The following is a 14,082-nucleotide window of genomic DNA, read 5'->3' as shown; positions in this document are numbered from 1 at the left end:
GAGGTGGATGTGCAGAGCCCAGGTAGTGGCTGTGCACTAAGCCGTGCTGTGTGCTGTGGCCCAGGAGCAATGCTGCCAGCTCCCCTGGGACCATCCCCCGCCTCCCCCTCCCCGAGCAAGTTCGTAATCACTTGCCCCGCATAGATCAGATTACATTTTGTTTTATTCCTTTCCCTGATCAAATCGTGAAGTTTCCTGTGTGTATTTCTGTCCGTTTCAGCTCCTCTCATGTTTTCCCAGCGTGGCAATCTGCGTGGTCCCTCGCTTGGTGATATCCTCGGGAATGCTGTCAGCAAGCATCGTGCCTCCTCTGCCAGGTTGTTAGGGAGCAGTGATGAAAGTGCTCAGCAGCACCCCACAGTACTGCAGGCTCCCCCTCCTCACCAGCTCCTCTCTCTGTGTCCTCCCTTCCTCCCTTCCTTCCCCTTCCCCTTCCTTCCATAAAATGTGCCTTCTGGAACCCAATCACTCTGTCACTGATTTCTGTGCTCGCTCCTTATCCCAGCACCCCAGTGCCCACCCCCAGCTTGCCCCCAGCACCCAGTGGGTGGGGGTTGCCTTTTCCCATGGCTGGAGGACGTGGGAGCACACAGAGGGCCGGGCACATCCTGCACCTGCTGCCTGTACGTGGCGGTGAAAGGCTGCTGGTGGCTGAAGCATGTTTTTGATGGGAACACGGGCTTTTAATTGAACTCACATCACCCAGCTCGCCACCACGTTGAGTCATTTTAATCAGCCAGCACATCTGCAGAAGGTGCACATTTCCAGGAGTCTGAGCACCAGGATGACGGTACAAACCATGGCAAAGGAGAATCCTTGACATCAGCTTTGATTCTGAACCCGATCCTGCTGTTCTGGCACCCACTCACCTGCACGTTTGCTATTGCTGTTTTCTTAGGGTGGGCTCTGGGCTCAGGCACGCTGTGGCTGTGGTTCCCTGCTCCCCACTGCATGCTGCTTTCCCTCTGCTCAGTGTGGGGCTGGGCAGCAATGGGGGCAAATGTGCAGCACGAGCTGGGCTGTGTGAGCTCTCACACGTTGCAGTGCAGAGAACAGCTTGGGGAACGTCTGCCTCGTCCCGCTGTGCCCGTGCCTATGGGACAAGTGGAGTTTATTCCCTCCTGGTTTTTATTTAGGTGAGTTTTAAATAACTCCAGCCCGCTTCCCTGGGGGAGCCATCCTGCAGATTTCAGCACTAAGCACTTTCTCCTGGTGCTCAGCCTATATTTCCGTTTCATCCCATTACTCTCTCGCTATAAACTGTCCCAGGTAATTTTGATCTGAAGTGGCTGCGGAACACATCTGGCGATGCAGATCATCGTCACTGGATGCGGTGTGATTGGAGGTGCTAAGGAATGGGTGAGGGTGCAGGGAGGGGCAGAGAGCAAGCACAGAGTTGGGTCTGCCCGGGGGTGAGGTCACTTCCTTATGCCTTGTCCTCTTCCAATGAAAAATGTGGGGACTGAAGAAGGGGTACCTGGGTGCGAATCCACCCCCAGAAATTGCTTTATCATTTTCAGTGATGTTTTAAGGGAGAGAGACAGATGGAAGCTGAGAGGTGGGGGGGGGACACGTGCAGGGAAGCAAGAGGAGGGGAACACGGTGCACACGTCAGAGGGAGCCCAGGTGTGCATGTGCACGATGCTGCAGCATGAGATGAGCCCTGGGCCCTGCAGAGTGCAGCAATGGGGTGATGCCAGCTCTGCAGGCTGGGCTGGGGACCCCTGGCTGCAATAGGGGCATCCTGCAGTGCTGAGGGCCCCACAATTCATGACAGCAGTGGCATCAGTTGCACCGGACAGCTGTCCCTGAGGGAACATCAAAGGCAGCAAGAGCTGCCCTTGGCTGCTGCCAAGCCCCCATCGTGCCTTCGTACCCCCACGCCCCACTCTGCTCACCGTGTGTGCATCTGTGGCACAGAGGAATGCCTCACAGCTGGGCCGGGTCTGGGCTGCACGTGTGTTTGTGTTTGCCTCCACAGCCCTGAGCACATCTCTGCCCTTGGTGTGGGGCCTTACAGCTGCTTCCCCTGGTGCCCAGCTGAGCGCTGAGGGCAGGCAGCAGGGCTGGGGCCAGCACCCCGGGCCCATGGGAAGGGAGGAGAACCTCATCCATTGGGGGATCGGGTGTGTTTGTGAGCAGCACAGTCCCACCATGCACACTGCACACGTCGTGCTCTCCATGCGGACAGCCCACGCACACTCTCCTTGCACGCAGTGTTTGTGAGCACACGCTCTGTGCATGCACTCCCCATGCACACACGCTCCATCCCCTCCCTGCTGCCCTTCCTGGACTACCTCTGAAGATGGGTGAGGTGCATGGCCAGAGCCTCACGAGGAAACCTTGGCTCAGACCTTGCTCCAGCATTGCTCTCCGGCCCCACGCTTTTACTCAGGGTGCTCTGCATCCCTGGGGAGAGGTGGATGGGGTGAGAATTCTGGTGTCTGGAGAGGGGATGTCCCCACTAACCCTGCCTGCACACGGCCTTTGGGTCTCACTGGATGCCAGAGGTCACCAGCTGGGGCCTGGAGCCATTCCTCACTCAGTTTGTTGTTTTCTACTTCCTTCTTCAAAGTTAATTCTGAGGTACCAGGCTCGTTAGGCGTCACAAATTGCCTTATTGCCTAGGTTAGAATAGTAGGGTTTGTGTCCACGGTAAGGGTGGCAGAGGGAAGGCGTGTCCTGTCCCCACAGCCCTCCATCCCTTCGTGTGGGCTGCAGCCGAGGGAACCTCTCCCTGACTTGTGCTGCCTTTCCCACACCAGAAATGTTCGATTTTCTTTGTGCCCATCCATCCACTGAGAAATTCCAACACGGGAAGGAACGATCAAAACGCTGAGTTAGACTGGATATTGACACAGCCCACAAGCACACAGCTACACCGGTGTGTCAGGTATGTACATACCATTTCAGCCCACGATAAAGAGGCACCGGGTGACCTTTGGATGCTCGCTGTTGACATTACCTATCTTAAACTTGTAATGAGTCCCCACAACAGCCGGCTCACACGGCCGCGTTTCCTAAGGATGCCCCAACGTTGATGAGCACCAAACTGCTCTCCACTGGTTTGGTTCGGGCTGCGAGAGACCTCAACAATGCGACCCCAGCGTGCCGGGTTGTTTGCAGATAGATCCAGGGCCTCATTTCCCGTGGAAGAAGCCCAGCTGAAACGCTGAAGGCAAAAGGCCTTTGTGTGCTCCAGTGCCAGCAGGGTCGGGCACGGAGGAGCAGAGGCAGCCCCACACTGTGCTGTGCCACGCGTGTGGATGACGGGCAGCGGCCGCCAGCGCCCAGCGCGGGGCTCGGGCAGAGTCCAAAGCTGTTTCGCTTCGTTTCCTCTCTGCCCATCGCGCTCCTTTTGGCACTGGGAGCGCGTGAAAGGACCGCTCTCCCGCTTCAGAATTCCTCGGCTCCCCATCTCCCACCTGAGCCGTTGTGCTGTGAGCAGACGTCGCCATGGCAACTAATCGTGATGTCATTTGCGGAGATTATTGGGCAGGAACACCTTAGGGCTGCCACCGGCCGGCGGTGTGGGGGCTCCTCCCGGCCCAGCTCCGAGCACTGGGACGGGAACAGCACCGGGCAGTGCCCGACGTGACCCCGGGAGGGCCGGGAGGCACTGGGGCCGTCCGGCCGAGCCAGGGCTGCCCCGCTCAGTGCCACACGCGTGGTTCTCTGCCGGGAAGCAGCGAGGGGAGATGCAGGAGGGAACTCACTGACGCTCTAATGCAGCTTTCAATTCCCCAGCCAGCTCGCTTAGAATAATTACCTTTGTTGCACTATAACTCATTACGGTAGGCTCGAAATCCTCCCACCTAAAATGAAAACCATTATTTTTTTTCCCCTCCTTCCTCGATTTCTCTCTTTTTTTTTTTTTTTGTCTCTTTTGAATTAAGGCGTCGTTGGAAAAGCAATTGATAGACTCATTCATTTAGTTTAAATCAAACTGACAATTGTCTCCAGGACTCTAACCGACCAGGAGAGGCGTGGTGTAACCTGATTTAAGCAGCCGGGAACGACCTGGTCGCACTCGGGAAAGCATCTGCACAGCTTCAATTTAACAACACATTTAATTCCCGATTTTAATTTCTTTTTAAACGTAGAAACCCAATAAACGTCGGTTTAAATTGGACGGCAGGGGTGTGCCACGCGAGGCGCCGGAGGAGAGAAACGCGGAGAATGAAAGAGCGAGGGCGCTGGGTGCGTTTAAGGCTGCCGCAAAACAAGGGAATGTTGAATTTCCTTAATGGAAAACGATCGAGCTTAGAGTATTTAAAGAAAGAAATGTCGTAGTAGAAAGCGAGCTGCCTCCGATGGAGGCTCCCAGCCGACTCCCAGCGCCTGGCTGATATTGTGAATGAAAATTCATTTCAGATCTCTCATTGTTTGACGCAATTACCTCACTCCTCACGACGCAGCCGGAAAACAACAGCCCCAAACCTTACAAAGTTTCAGAGGAAGCAAAAGAAAGGAGCAATCAGACGGGGATGCTCCGGTTTGCAAATCTCCCCTCTCTGTCCCCACAAAAAGGGACAAATCCCTTCTGGCGTGGCCCATTTACCCGCACTTAGGGGGCAATAAGCTTCAGCCGGAGCCCTTTCACATGCCAAGCGGAACAACGCCCTGGCCCCCTCCCCTTACTCTCCCCCCCTCCCCCCCTCGGTGGGCAGCGCAGTGCCCGTCCCGAGGGGCGTGGGAAGCGCGCGGCGAATCTCGGCGCGGCACTCGGCCAATCACCGACCGCCGTGCGGCCGCCAGGGGGCGCCATTGGATCGCGGCTGGGCCGGTGGGCGGGGCATAGGGCGGGGCACGAGGGCGGGACGGGGCGGGGCCGTCGGGGGCGCCACCACCGGTTCTTAAAGGGCACGTACCGCCCCGACAGCCCGGCCTCGGCCCGGCCCCCAGCCCCGCCCGCTCGTGAGAGGGGAGGGGGAGCCGCGAGGCGGTACGTGCCCTTTAAGAACAGACGGTGGGGGCGGAGAGGGGCGTGCCCGCGGCTCGAAGGCCCCGTCGGGGCGAGCGGCGATTGGCCGCTCCGCTTTGAGTCGTCCGCGCCGCTGCCTGCGAAGGGGAGTAGAGGGGGCGGCACGGCGGGCGGCGGCGCTGTGCGAGCCGGGACGGCGGAGGGGACGCGCCGGAGCCGCCGTCGGGGCGAGAGGAGGAGCGGGAGGAAGAGGAGGAGGAGGAGGGCGGCGGCGGCGGCGGCGGCGGGGCGCTGCCCGAGGGCTGCGCGGCGCCGATGCGGGGCTGAGGAGCGGAGAGCCCCCGCGGCATGGGCGCCTGACGCCCGGTGCCGTCCCGCCGCCGAGGGACGATGGCGCGGCCCCGCGGCGGGCGGTGGCTGCTGGGGGTGCTGCTCGCCCTGTGCCGCCTGGCCGCGCCGCTCGCCAAGAGCCTGGAGCCCGTCTCTTGGAGCGCCGGCAACCCCAAGTACGTGCGGCAAAACGGGGTGCGCGGGGGGTGCGGGGGGGCCCGCCTCGCCCTCCCCCGGTGGCAGGATAAGGAAAGATCGATCTAAACCCAGAGCGAGGAAAAAAATATATATATATATATATATATATATATTTAAAATAACCTCCGTGGTCTCGGAAGCGGAGCGGTCGGTGGTGCCGCGAAGAGCGCCCGCGCCGTGCGGAGCTGCCGCCCGACGCCGGAGCCGCCCGGAGCTCGAGGCTGCGTTCAACGGACGGACACAACCCCCCCTTGGAATACAGAGCCCTGCAGCGCTGCACCGGCGGCGGTCCGCTCGCTTCCAGAGCGCTTCGCTGCCGCCCGGGCGGGTGGTGCCTCTTTTTCTTTGCTATTTTGCCTTTTTTTTTTCTTTCCTTTTTTTTTTCTTTCTTGGCTTTTTTTTTTTTTTTGGGGCTCCGGAATGTTGGGAGCGCGTCGCGTCCCGCCTGGAGGCACCGGGAGCGCCCCGCAGCGCTCGGGCTGCCGGGGGTGGGGAGAGGGGGGGAGTGGGGGAAGGTGGGCTCCGCTCCGGGTTTGGATTCGCTGTGGCGATCACAATGTTAGGCTGGCTTTTTTCTTTTTTTCTTTTTTTTTTTTTTTTTCCCCCTTTTATAAATAGGCTGCTGAGGAATCTGACGGGGGAGGAGGCTGAGCCGACCCCCCCCCCCCCCTTACCCCCCGAGCGGTGTGCAGGAATCTGAGGGGTTTGGTGGCCGTGGGGGGGACACCAGGCTGCCCAGCACTGAGCTGGGGGGCCGAGGTTGGGGGAGGGGGGGGGAGGTGGCTCAAGCCTCAAAAACGGCGCTTTCTGCCCTAAGGCAGGTGTGCGGCTGCGGGGCTCGGGCGGTGCCGTGTTCCCTCCCCCCCACCCCTCCCCCGGGGGGTGCGGGAGGGGAGGGGGATCCGTCCCTTGCTGCCCGCTTTCCGCCGTAACGTGGCACCGCGGGGAGACCGAGTCCCGACCCCCCCCGGCTGCGCTCGTCGCTTCAGGACGCGAACAATGCGCGCGGCCCCCACCCCCACCCCACCCCACCCCCCCCGCGCCCGGAATCGGGAGGGCGAAGGAGCCTGGAAAGGAATCTTAAGCGCTGGACGCGGTCGCTGATGACCCGTCGATGTTTCGGGACCGACGGTATCGGGATGTTTTTGGTAGCCCTCTCGCTGGGCTTTATCTTGTACATCGCCGACTGTTTGTTTCTCTTACCCCTTCTCTGCTTTGAGGGGAGGAATAATCCTCCCCTTATCTCGGTTATCTCGGTTCTCCCCCCTCCGTGAAAGAGAGGAAAAAAACAAAAAAGATCCGTCGCGTTCTCGAGGTTTGGAGTGAACCGACCCCGCGTGGCCCTTCCCCGCGGACGGAGCGTTTGTGGTGGTTCTGTTCGGTGCCGTCACTGCCGCGCTCCTGCAGACGAAGTCTTGAATAATAATTCAGCGCGTTGGGAAAGCGGGGAGAGGTCTCTGGTGGCTGTAGGAACTCCAATGAGTGAATTCTCTTACTTGGGTTTTTTTTCTTTCCCCCCCCCCTCCTATTGAGGATAGAAAAAGAAAAAAAGAGGGGGAACTTTTCCCCTTAGGAACTGATCTTTGGTGTTTATAAGCCTGCTCTGTCAGCACGGAGGGGTGGGAGGGTGGGGAAAAAGCAAATTGGTTCCAGAAACCACCACCACCTGATTTGAAAAGGGCTCAGTTGGAGCTGGAGATCCGTGTGGGGTTTGCAGGGTGGGGTGGGGGGTGCGGTGGGGCAGTGCCCGCAGCCGGGGCTGATCCTGAGCTGTGCTGTGCTCGAGCTGAGCGGAGGTGATGAGCGCTCCTGGGGGGCACTGTGTGGGCCTGGGAAGGTGGGGGGCGGCCCTGGCACTGAGCAGAGTGGGGCTGTGTGCTGGGCAGTGCTGCTGCCTGTGGGAAGGGGTCGTTGTGCTGTGAGCTGTCCGCCGGTGGCTGTGGGTTCACGTCCCTCGTGGTGTTTTCCACCCCTTGTGGTGTTTGGGGGTCCCCTCGCTGTGTGGGGGGGTTTGGGGCACGGCTTGCTGCGGTCACAGCCGTGCTGTGGGGTGATGCTGGAGGAGCAGTGTTGAAGGGCAGTGTGGGCTCACGCTGCACCGCTTCCCACCCCCATCACCTCCCCCCAGTTTCTCTTTTGCTCCTTTTTCCTCACTTTGTGCTCCTCCTCAGGGGGCGCAGAATTGGGCAGAGCCCCTTTGCTGCTGCTCCTGCCAGCCAGGACGACGCATGGGTGCATTCCTAAGGAAGGGCAGAGAAACCTCACTCAGTGGAAAGCCCCAAACTGCCCCAGATCCTCACTCCTCCTCCGGACTGCCACCCCAGGGTCACCAAACCACGCGGGTGTGGGGCTCCCAGTTCTGGTCCCAGGGCTCAGTTGGCTCTGAATGCAGCCCAGTGTGTTCTCGTGTTTATTTCTGGAGTAAAGAGAGCGAAAACCTTGAAGAAATAATGTAATGAGGTAGAACTTTGTGTCAGACGGAAGGGAGCCGTGCCGTGCACTGGATGCTCGGCCTCGGTAGTGTCTCTGTGTCTAATGGAAGTATTCTGCCCTCTGTCACGCTGTGCACGGGTGCAGTGCTCCATTGGTTCTCGTGCCCCGTTGTGATCAGAGGGGCACTGATAAGGTGGCTGGTACCAGCAGCATTGCGTCCCGTTCCTACGTGGGCTGGGACCGTGGCCCTCAGCTCGGGGAATGCTCCCGCTGTGAGCTCCGAGCTCCAGACTTGTTGCTCTAACTGCACTGTGAATAATTCCGCGTCCTTAAAGGAAGGAAGGCTGCAGGCGTGCGGCGGCCGTGCCGGGTGAGGGGCTGCGACTGCACGCTGCTGTTGGGGCCCCACGCGATCCCGTGGATGTGAGCAGAGCCCCTTTCGGGGGTCCCGGCGAACCCATCTGCTTTTCATGTCATCCCGTGGAGTGCAGAGGGGCTCTCTGCGATCCGTTCCCTGTGCTGATGGAGGGGGAGCTGCAGTGTGGTTCTGCTGGCTCGTCCTTCCCCTCGCCGCTTCGCAGGCGGCGCTGGGGCTGCTGCCATTGTTAAACAGCCCGCAATGGCACGAGGAATTCTGGCGAAATCTGCTCTGCAATCCCTGGGCTGTAATTCAGGAGAAATATTGACCCTGGTGGGCTCCCGCGCCAAACGTTAAAAGGAAGCGTTCCTCATAAAATATGGCTTGGAAAATTCATTTCGGCCTGGAATTCGGCTCTCTGAAAAGCGTTTCAATAAGGAGGGGGGGAAATGGGACGCATCATCCGCACGGCTCTTAGGGGTCTCTGGTTCCTGGGCTGCTTTTCTCCTTCCTGTCGGTTTTCCCCGATCTGCTCTCGCTGTGGAGCTGCGAGCAGTTTGCTGAGAACAAAACAGAGAGAAAAGGAGTGGGGAGGGAAGGATGGGCTGACCCAGCGTGGACTGTTGGTCGATCCTTAGTGGTGTTTTTGTTCGTCCTTCAGGACGTGGTGGTGCCCTGTGGGGTTCTGCTGGCACGGTGCTGTGGCCCGGCACGTCGTGGCTTTGTTTTAGCACTGGGGATGGTGGTGGCGGGCCGGATCCTGGAGGAGCTGTGCGGTGTAACGTTGCCCCGGTGGGTGCAGGGTGAGGAGCTGGGGAACGGTGTGATTAAAGGATGCGTTTGGGGTCGTGGAGCCCTTGGGTCCGCACGGCCACATGCTGAGCTCGCGGTGGTGTGCGGGGGCTTTGTGTGACCTCCCGAGGGTGGTGTGGGTGCACTGAGCCCCAGTGCTCTGAGTGCGGCCCTGAGTTTCCCTGCATTGCTTCTCGTGGTGGTTGGGGTGCTGGGATGGCTGTGGGTCCCCACTGAGCTGGGGGGACCCGGGGCTCTGTGCACATCTCCTGGGAATGACTTCATCAACTCCAATAAAAGAAGCAGCAGCCAGTGAGCGCCGAGCTGCGGCTCTCGCAGTAGCCGGGTAAATACCACTGGCTTCTATAAAATGGGTTTAACTGCTTCCTTTAAAAGAGGGGGGGAAAAAAAAAACAACACTGAGATGGGATGGTTGATTGATTGTGAAAAAGCTGGAGCTTCGTCCGGGGCTGAGCAGCCACTGAGTTCCTTGGAGCTGTGTTGGGATGGGGCCGTGGGGGGGGGGGAAGGAGGTTCTGTGAGCACCCATGGGTGCGTGTGTGTGGACTGCGCATGGTGGCAGAGCTCCTCCAGAGGCACAGATCGTGCTGGAGCCGCACGGCTCTGCGTGGCACACAGGGAGGTGTCCCTGCAGTAGTGTTCCCCTTCCCTGTGCGGGTTCCTGCCACGCACCCCGTGCCTGTCCCCGCAGCTCGGCAGCCAAAGAGCTCCGAGCCCGGTGGGAAAACATCTTGTAGCGATCAGTAGCACATGCTACTTGGAGTCTGGCAGCCGAAACAGGGTGGGGAGAAACAAAGCTGAAATCCATTCTGTGTCTAATTAATGATGGCTTGTATCGGGAGTGCAGGAGGACCGCGGGCCCGGCGCTATCGCGGCGTCACATCTGGGCAGGAATGCGGCGCTGGCGTGGGGCTTTGTTGTGCTCAGCTGGGGAGAGCAGGGTCCAGTGCTGCTGCCTTCTGCAGCTTTCTTTTCCATTCCCCTTCCCTGCTCATGATCTCATGGTGCCCGGTTCCACCACCCCGCTGTAGCCGGGTCCTGTCCGTGCTAACGTTGCTGTGCTGTGGTGCAGCTCAGGGGCACTGCAGGCACTGTGGCTGCCCCCAGGGAGCACTTTGGGGTGGTTTTCTCTTGTTTGAGCCGGCAGCAGCTGCTGTGTGAGCTCTCCCCAGCGGTGCCCCACGCGGGGTCTGGTGTTGCTGAGTGCTGTCGTGGCAGAGCTGCTCTGGCCGTGCCATCTGGGCGTTTGTTTCCCCAAATTTAAGTGAGTCCTTCTAGCTTTGCCTGGATCTGAGGTCCAGCCTCACTCCTCTTGTTGTTGTTGTGGCCTTTGGAGGGGTCAGAGGTTGGATGTGCACCTCCCTGCGTGCCCCGGTGCCGGGGAAGGAGCAGGGTGCTGAGTGATGTGCTGCCTGGGGGATGCTGTGCCAGCTCTGTGCGTCCCATCCTCGGCTCTCAGCGTGCAGCAGCGTTGGGTGGGTGCTGCGAGGTGCCCACAGTGTGCTTTTGCTGCTTGTGGGCTATAAATGTGCTTACCCCACTCACATCAATCACGGGATGTTTGCGTGCATTCCCTCTCATTACGGCTGAGCAATGGTTGCACGCTCCTCAGCCCAGGGCTCGGTGCTTTCCTCCCACGGCTGCCGCGCAGGTTTGGGATGGACGGAGCGGTGCATGTTGGAGCATGGGGCCGTGCTCCTTTGTCTGTCCTCGTGTAGTAACACAGCCCAACACGAGGGGGAAGCCTGAGGGGCCCCCCCAGGTCCGGGCCCCTTCCCCACCTGGCTGAGGCACGGGTTATCCGCTGTGCTGAGCGGGGTGGACCAGGTGCCAGGGGGCTGTGTGCAGGGGGGCGGGGGGGGCTGTGTGCAGGGGGGGCTGCGGGCAGCATATGGAAAGGATCTGGGTGTAATATCCCGGGCTGCAGAACAGCTTTGCTGAAGAGGCCACTTCAGCAGGGGACGCGGCGCGGTTAGTCCTCCGGCTGACACATCCCAGGCCTTCCTCCGACTTGAAAGAGCTCGAGCTCGCCTTTGAATCGGAGGATTTATGGCCCTTTTAGGCCTCTCCAATAAAAGCAGCTCTCCCTCCTCAGACAGAGCCCACCGTCTCCCTCCTCCGGGCTCATTATCCCGGGGATTTGTGCTGCTCGCTCCCGCTCTGCTCTTCGCTCCCGCTGTGATCCTCAGATGTGCAGCTGAGGGCGCGGGAGCACAGCAGTGGAGTGGGGGGAGCACAGGTCCTGGTCCCCCCCCTCCTGGGATGCAGCGCATCCTTTGACCCCGGGTTTGGGGCTGCGGGATGCAGGAGAGCGCTGTCCCACCGCGCGTGGTCCTCGAGCATCCTTAGCCCCACAGATCATGTCTGTTTTATACAGACACGTCAAGCCTCAAACTGTTTAAAGAGAGGCTTAGGAAAGAGTCCAGAGAAACGACATAATAATTATTGTATTACAAATTGTTTCCTTTAATGGGCCCTGTCGGATCGCTCCGTCTGCGAAACGCATTGCGTGCCCTCCCCGGCCCCCACCGCCCCGCTCCGCTCCTTTTTCCACTCGGTGCTGCATTGCTTACGAACGGAGCCCCTTCGGAAAATTCCTGCAGCTGAGGAGCGTGCGGGGCCGGGGGCAGTGGGGCTGAGGGGTCCCCTTCCTGCAGGGCTCCACCCCTCCTTTGGGCAGCTCTGGGTCCCTGCCCCGCTCTGGGGGTGCTGCTCTGCGCCAGGAGTGCCCCCCGGTTCAGCGTGGACGTCCCTGCTGGGGATGCAGGAGGGACGCAGCTGCGTTGTGGTACTGCAGCGTGTGAGGAGGGGAGCGTGGATTGTTTCCTCGCCCCCAAAGAATCGATGTGCTGGAATGAAGCAGCAGGTTACATTTCTTCGGCGCAGAGCAGCAAATATGTTTTAAATTTGGCAGCCGGCAGCGGAGAGCGGGTGGGAGAAATTTTCCAGGTATTGCGTTACACTTTCCCCTAAAAGGGCTCTGCTTTGGTGCTGGGGATCGAGGGGAGGGGGCAGCCCCGGCGTGGAGAGGGGGAACGGTCCCTCGTGGGGACGGGGGTGTGCGGGGCCGTGCTCTGGGCCCCCCCCATTGGAGCAGTGCCCCCAGGCAGGGAGCGCTGTGGGGCGGGATGAGTGCCGGGCTTCCTCCCTCTGGGCGCGATGGGAAATTTCCACCTGGCACCGCCCGGTTTCTCTGGCTTGCCTGGTGTTGTGATTTATCCTAATCTCCTGCTCTGATGTATTTAATAAACGCTTCATGCAAGAGTGAGCCAGGAATTCACTGCGAGCACGGAACTGGGGCTGGGCCAATTAGCCAATTATTTTTAGGATCTTTTTCTTTTTTTTTTTTTTAAGAGGAAAAAAAAAATCTCTGAAAGAAGCCGTCTGCAGGTGGCAGGGGTGTGTGCGCTGCCCTCTGTCCGCAGCGGCAGCACTCGCTGTCCCCTCTGCAGCCTGCCCTGCTGCTCCCCGTTGTGCCCGGGTTGGTGCAATGTAGGATTTCCCCAATCAGAAGGGACCTGCAGGGATCACTGCGTCCCTGGCTGCGGGATGAGGAGCGGAGCTGCGCGGCTCCGTGCCCCGTGCCGGCCGGGCAGAGCGGGGCTGCTCGGGTTAGGGTTTCAGGAAGCCGTGTGGAGGTGCGAGGAGCTGAAGGCAGCTGGAATTTCCCCTTCAGCTGTGTTTGTTTTTCAAGCCGTGTTATTCTTGCTTGGTGTAAACTCGGGCGGGGGACGCGTCCCGGGTGCGTGCTCCCCGCTGATGGCACGGGGGGACCTGGGGTGGCTGCGTCGGCTCTCGGGGGTTTTTTCCCCCCTGGGTGATGCAGGGAACGGCCCCAGTGCTGCGCCTTTGTGATGTGAAGCTTTGGGTGGGGAGGGCGCCAGGGGGTGTTGGGGCAGCTGTGCCCCCGTGGACTGTGCAGGGGTGGTCGCTGTGCTGCTCCCATAGGGGCAGTGGGGCACAGCGGTGCCACGTGTGTCCCTTCTGGAGGAGCAGCTCTGGGTAACGCGGGATGCTGCTTTTGATCTCTGCCCTGACCTGGTGAGCGATGGAGCTGCTTCCCTAATTACGCCCTTACGCAGGGCTGCCGGGGCTGTTTGTGCTTCTGCTGTCTCTCTCAGGAGAAAAGAAAAAGAAATGAATAAAAGCCCTCCTGCCAGGGCGTGTGCAGGGCGGGGAGCGCAGCGTGCTTTCCCATACAGCGCCGGAATCCTGGAGCGCTGTTCATATAGCCCTGGGTGCTCCCACCCACGGCAGGCAGTTTCATGCTCCTTCCCCAGTTTCATAACATCCAGGAGAGGCACGAAAGTTTTCCAGCACCTCCTCCCTCTGCGGTGTGTGAGCAGGGCCGGGCTCTGGGTGTCCGTGTGAGCGGGGCTGGTGCTGCTGTGCACTCCTTGCTCCATTCGTCCAGCGTTGGGTCCGTGCTGCTGTGTGCTGGGTCCGTTCCGTTCCAGGAGAAGCACTTGGCCTCTTTAATGTGATTTCTGGGCACGGTTTGGGGTGGAGGTGCATGGGCTGTGCTGCACACGCGGCAGTTGGCGGCTGGGGGGGTGTCAGGCTGGCACGATGTAGTAGTTGGGTAGGGATAGTGATAGGAGGATGGTTGGACTAGATGATCTTGTAGGTCCTTTCCAACCTTATGAACCTATGAACGTGGAATGTATTGTGTCTTTGTAGCATGGAGGGACTCCTGTTTTCCCACCCAAGGAGGTGCCCACCCTGCTCCCCCCACATCTCCCCACCCCGTGCTCACATAGCAGCAGAGAGCAGCAGGAGCATCTCCTTCCTGCTGTACTACAGATAAAGAGCTCTGCGGGTGGGACACATGGTTTCCTTGCACCAGGATGGAGAAGGGGTGACAGGTAGCGGGGCGGTGGGCTGATGGCTTCCAGACCCTCTCCTCGATGCTGTGGGTGTTCCCAGCGCTGCGCTCGGGGTCTCTCTGTGTCTGTAGGCACTGTTGGGTCCGTGAGCTCCGTGCTGGGGGTGCTGGGGGGCTCTGGCAGTGCTCGCTGCCTTCTGT

The 14,082-nt window shown here is 59.9% G+C and overlaps 1 protein-coding gene across 1 annotated transcript in view; it reads left to right on the top strand.

Annotated features, from left to right (window-relative positions):
* The first annotated feature begins 5,178 nt into the window (after window positions 1-5,178).
* EFNB1 (ephrin B1) overlaps window positions 5,179-14,082 on the top strand; it is a 42,146-nt gene continuing 33,242 nt past the window's right edge. Inside the window, exon 1 of the mRNA XM_065729221.1 lies at window positions 5,179-5,430. Within this exon, the coding sequence (XP_065585293.1) occupies window positions 5,315-5,430 (116 nt within the window). The 5' untranslated portion in view covers window positions 5,179-5,314. The remainder of the gene's footprint in view (window positions 5,431-14,082) is intronic.

This window comes from Cyrtonyx montezumae, unplaced genomic scaffold (genome assembly GCF_038088225.1).
Source record: "Cyrtonyx montezumae isolate F1298 unplaced genomic scaffold, pur_monq_1.0 scaffold_11, whole genome shotgun sequence".
NCBI classification, from domain to species: domain Eukaryota; kingdom Metazoa; phylum Chordata; class Aves; order Galliformes; family Odontophoridae; genus Cyrtonyx; species Cyrtonyx montezumae.
The sequence above is the reverse complement of the archived record's forward strand: the minus strand, read 5'-3'. Positions and strand labels throughout refer to the sequence as shown.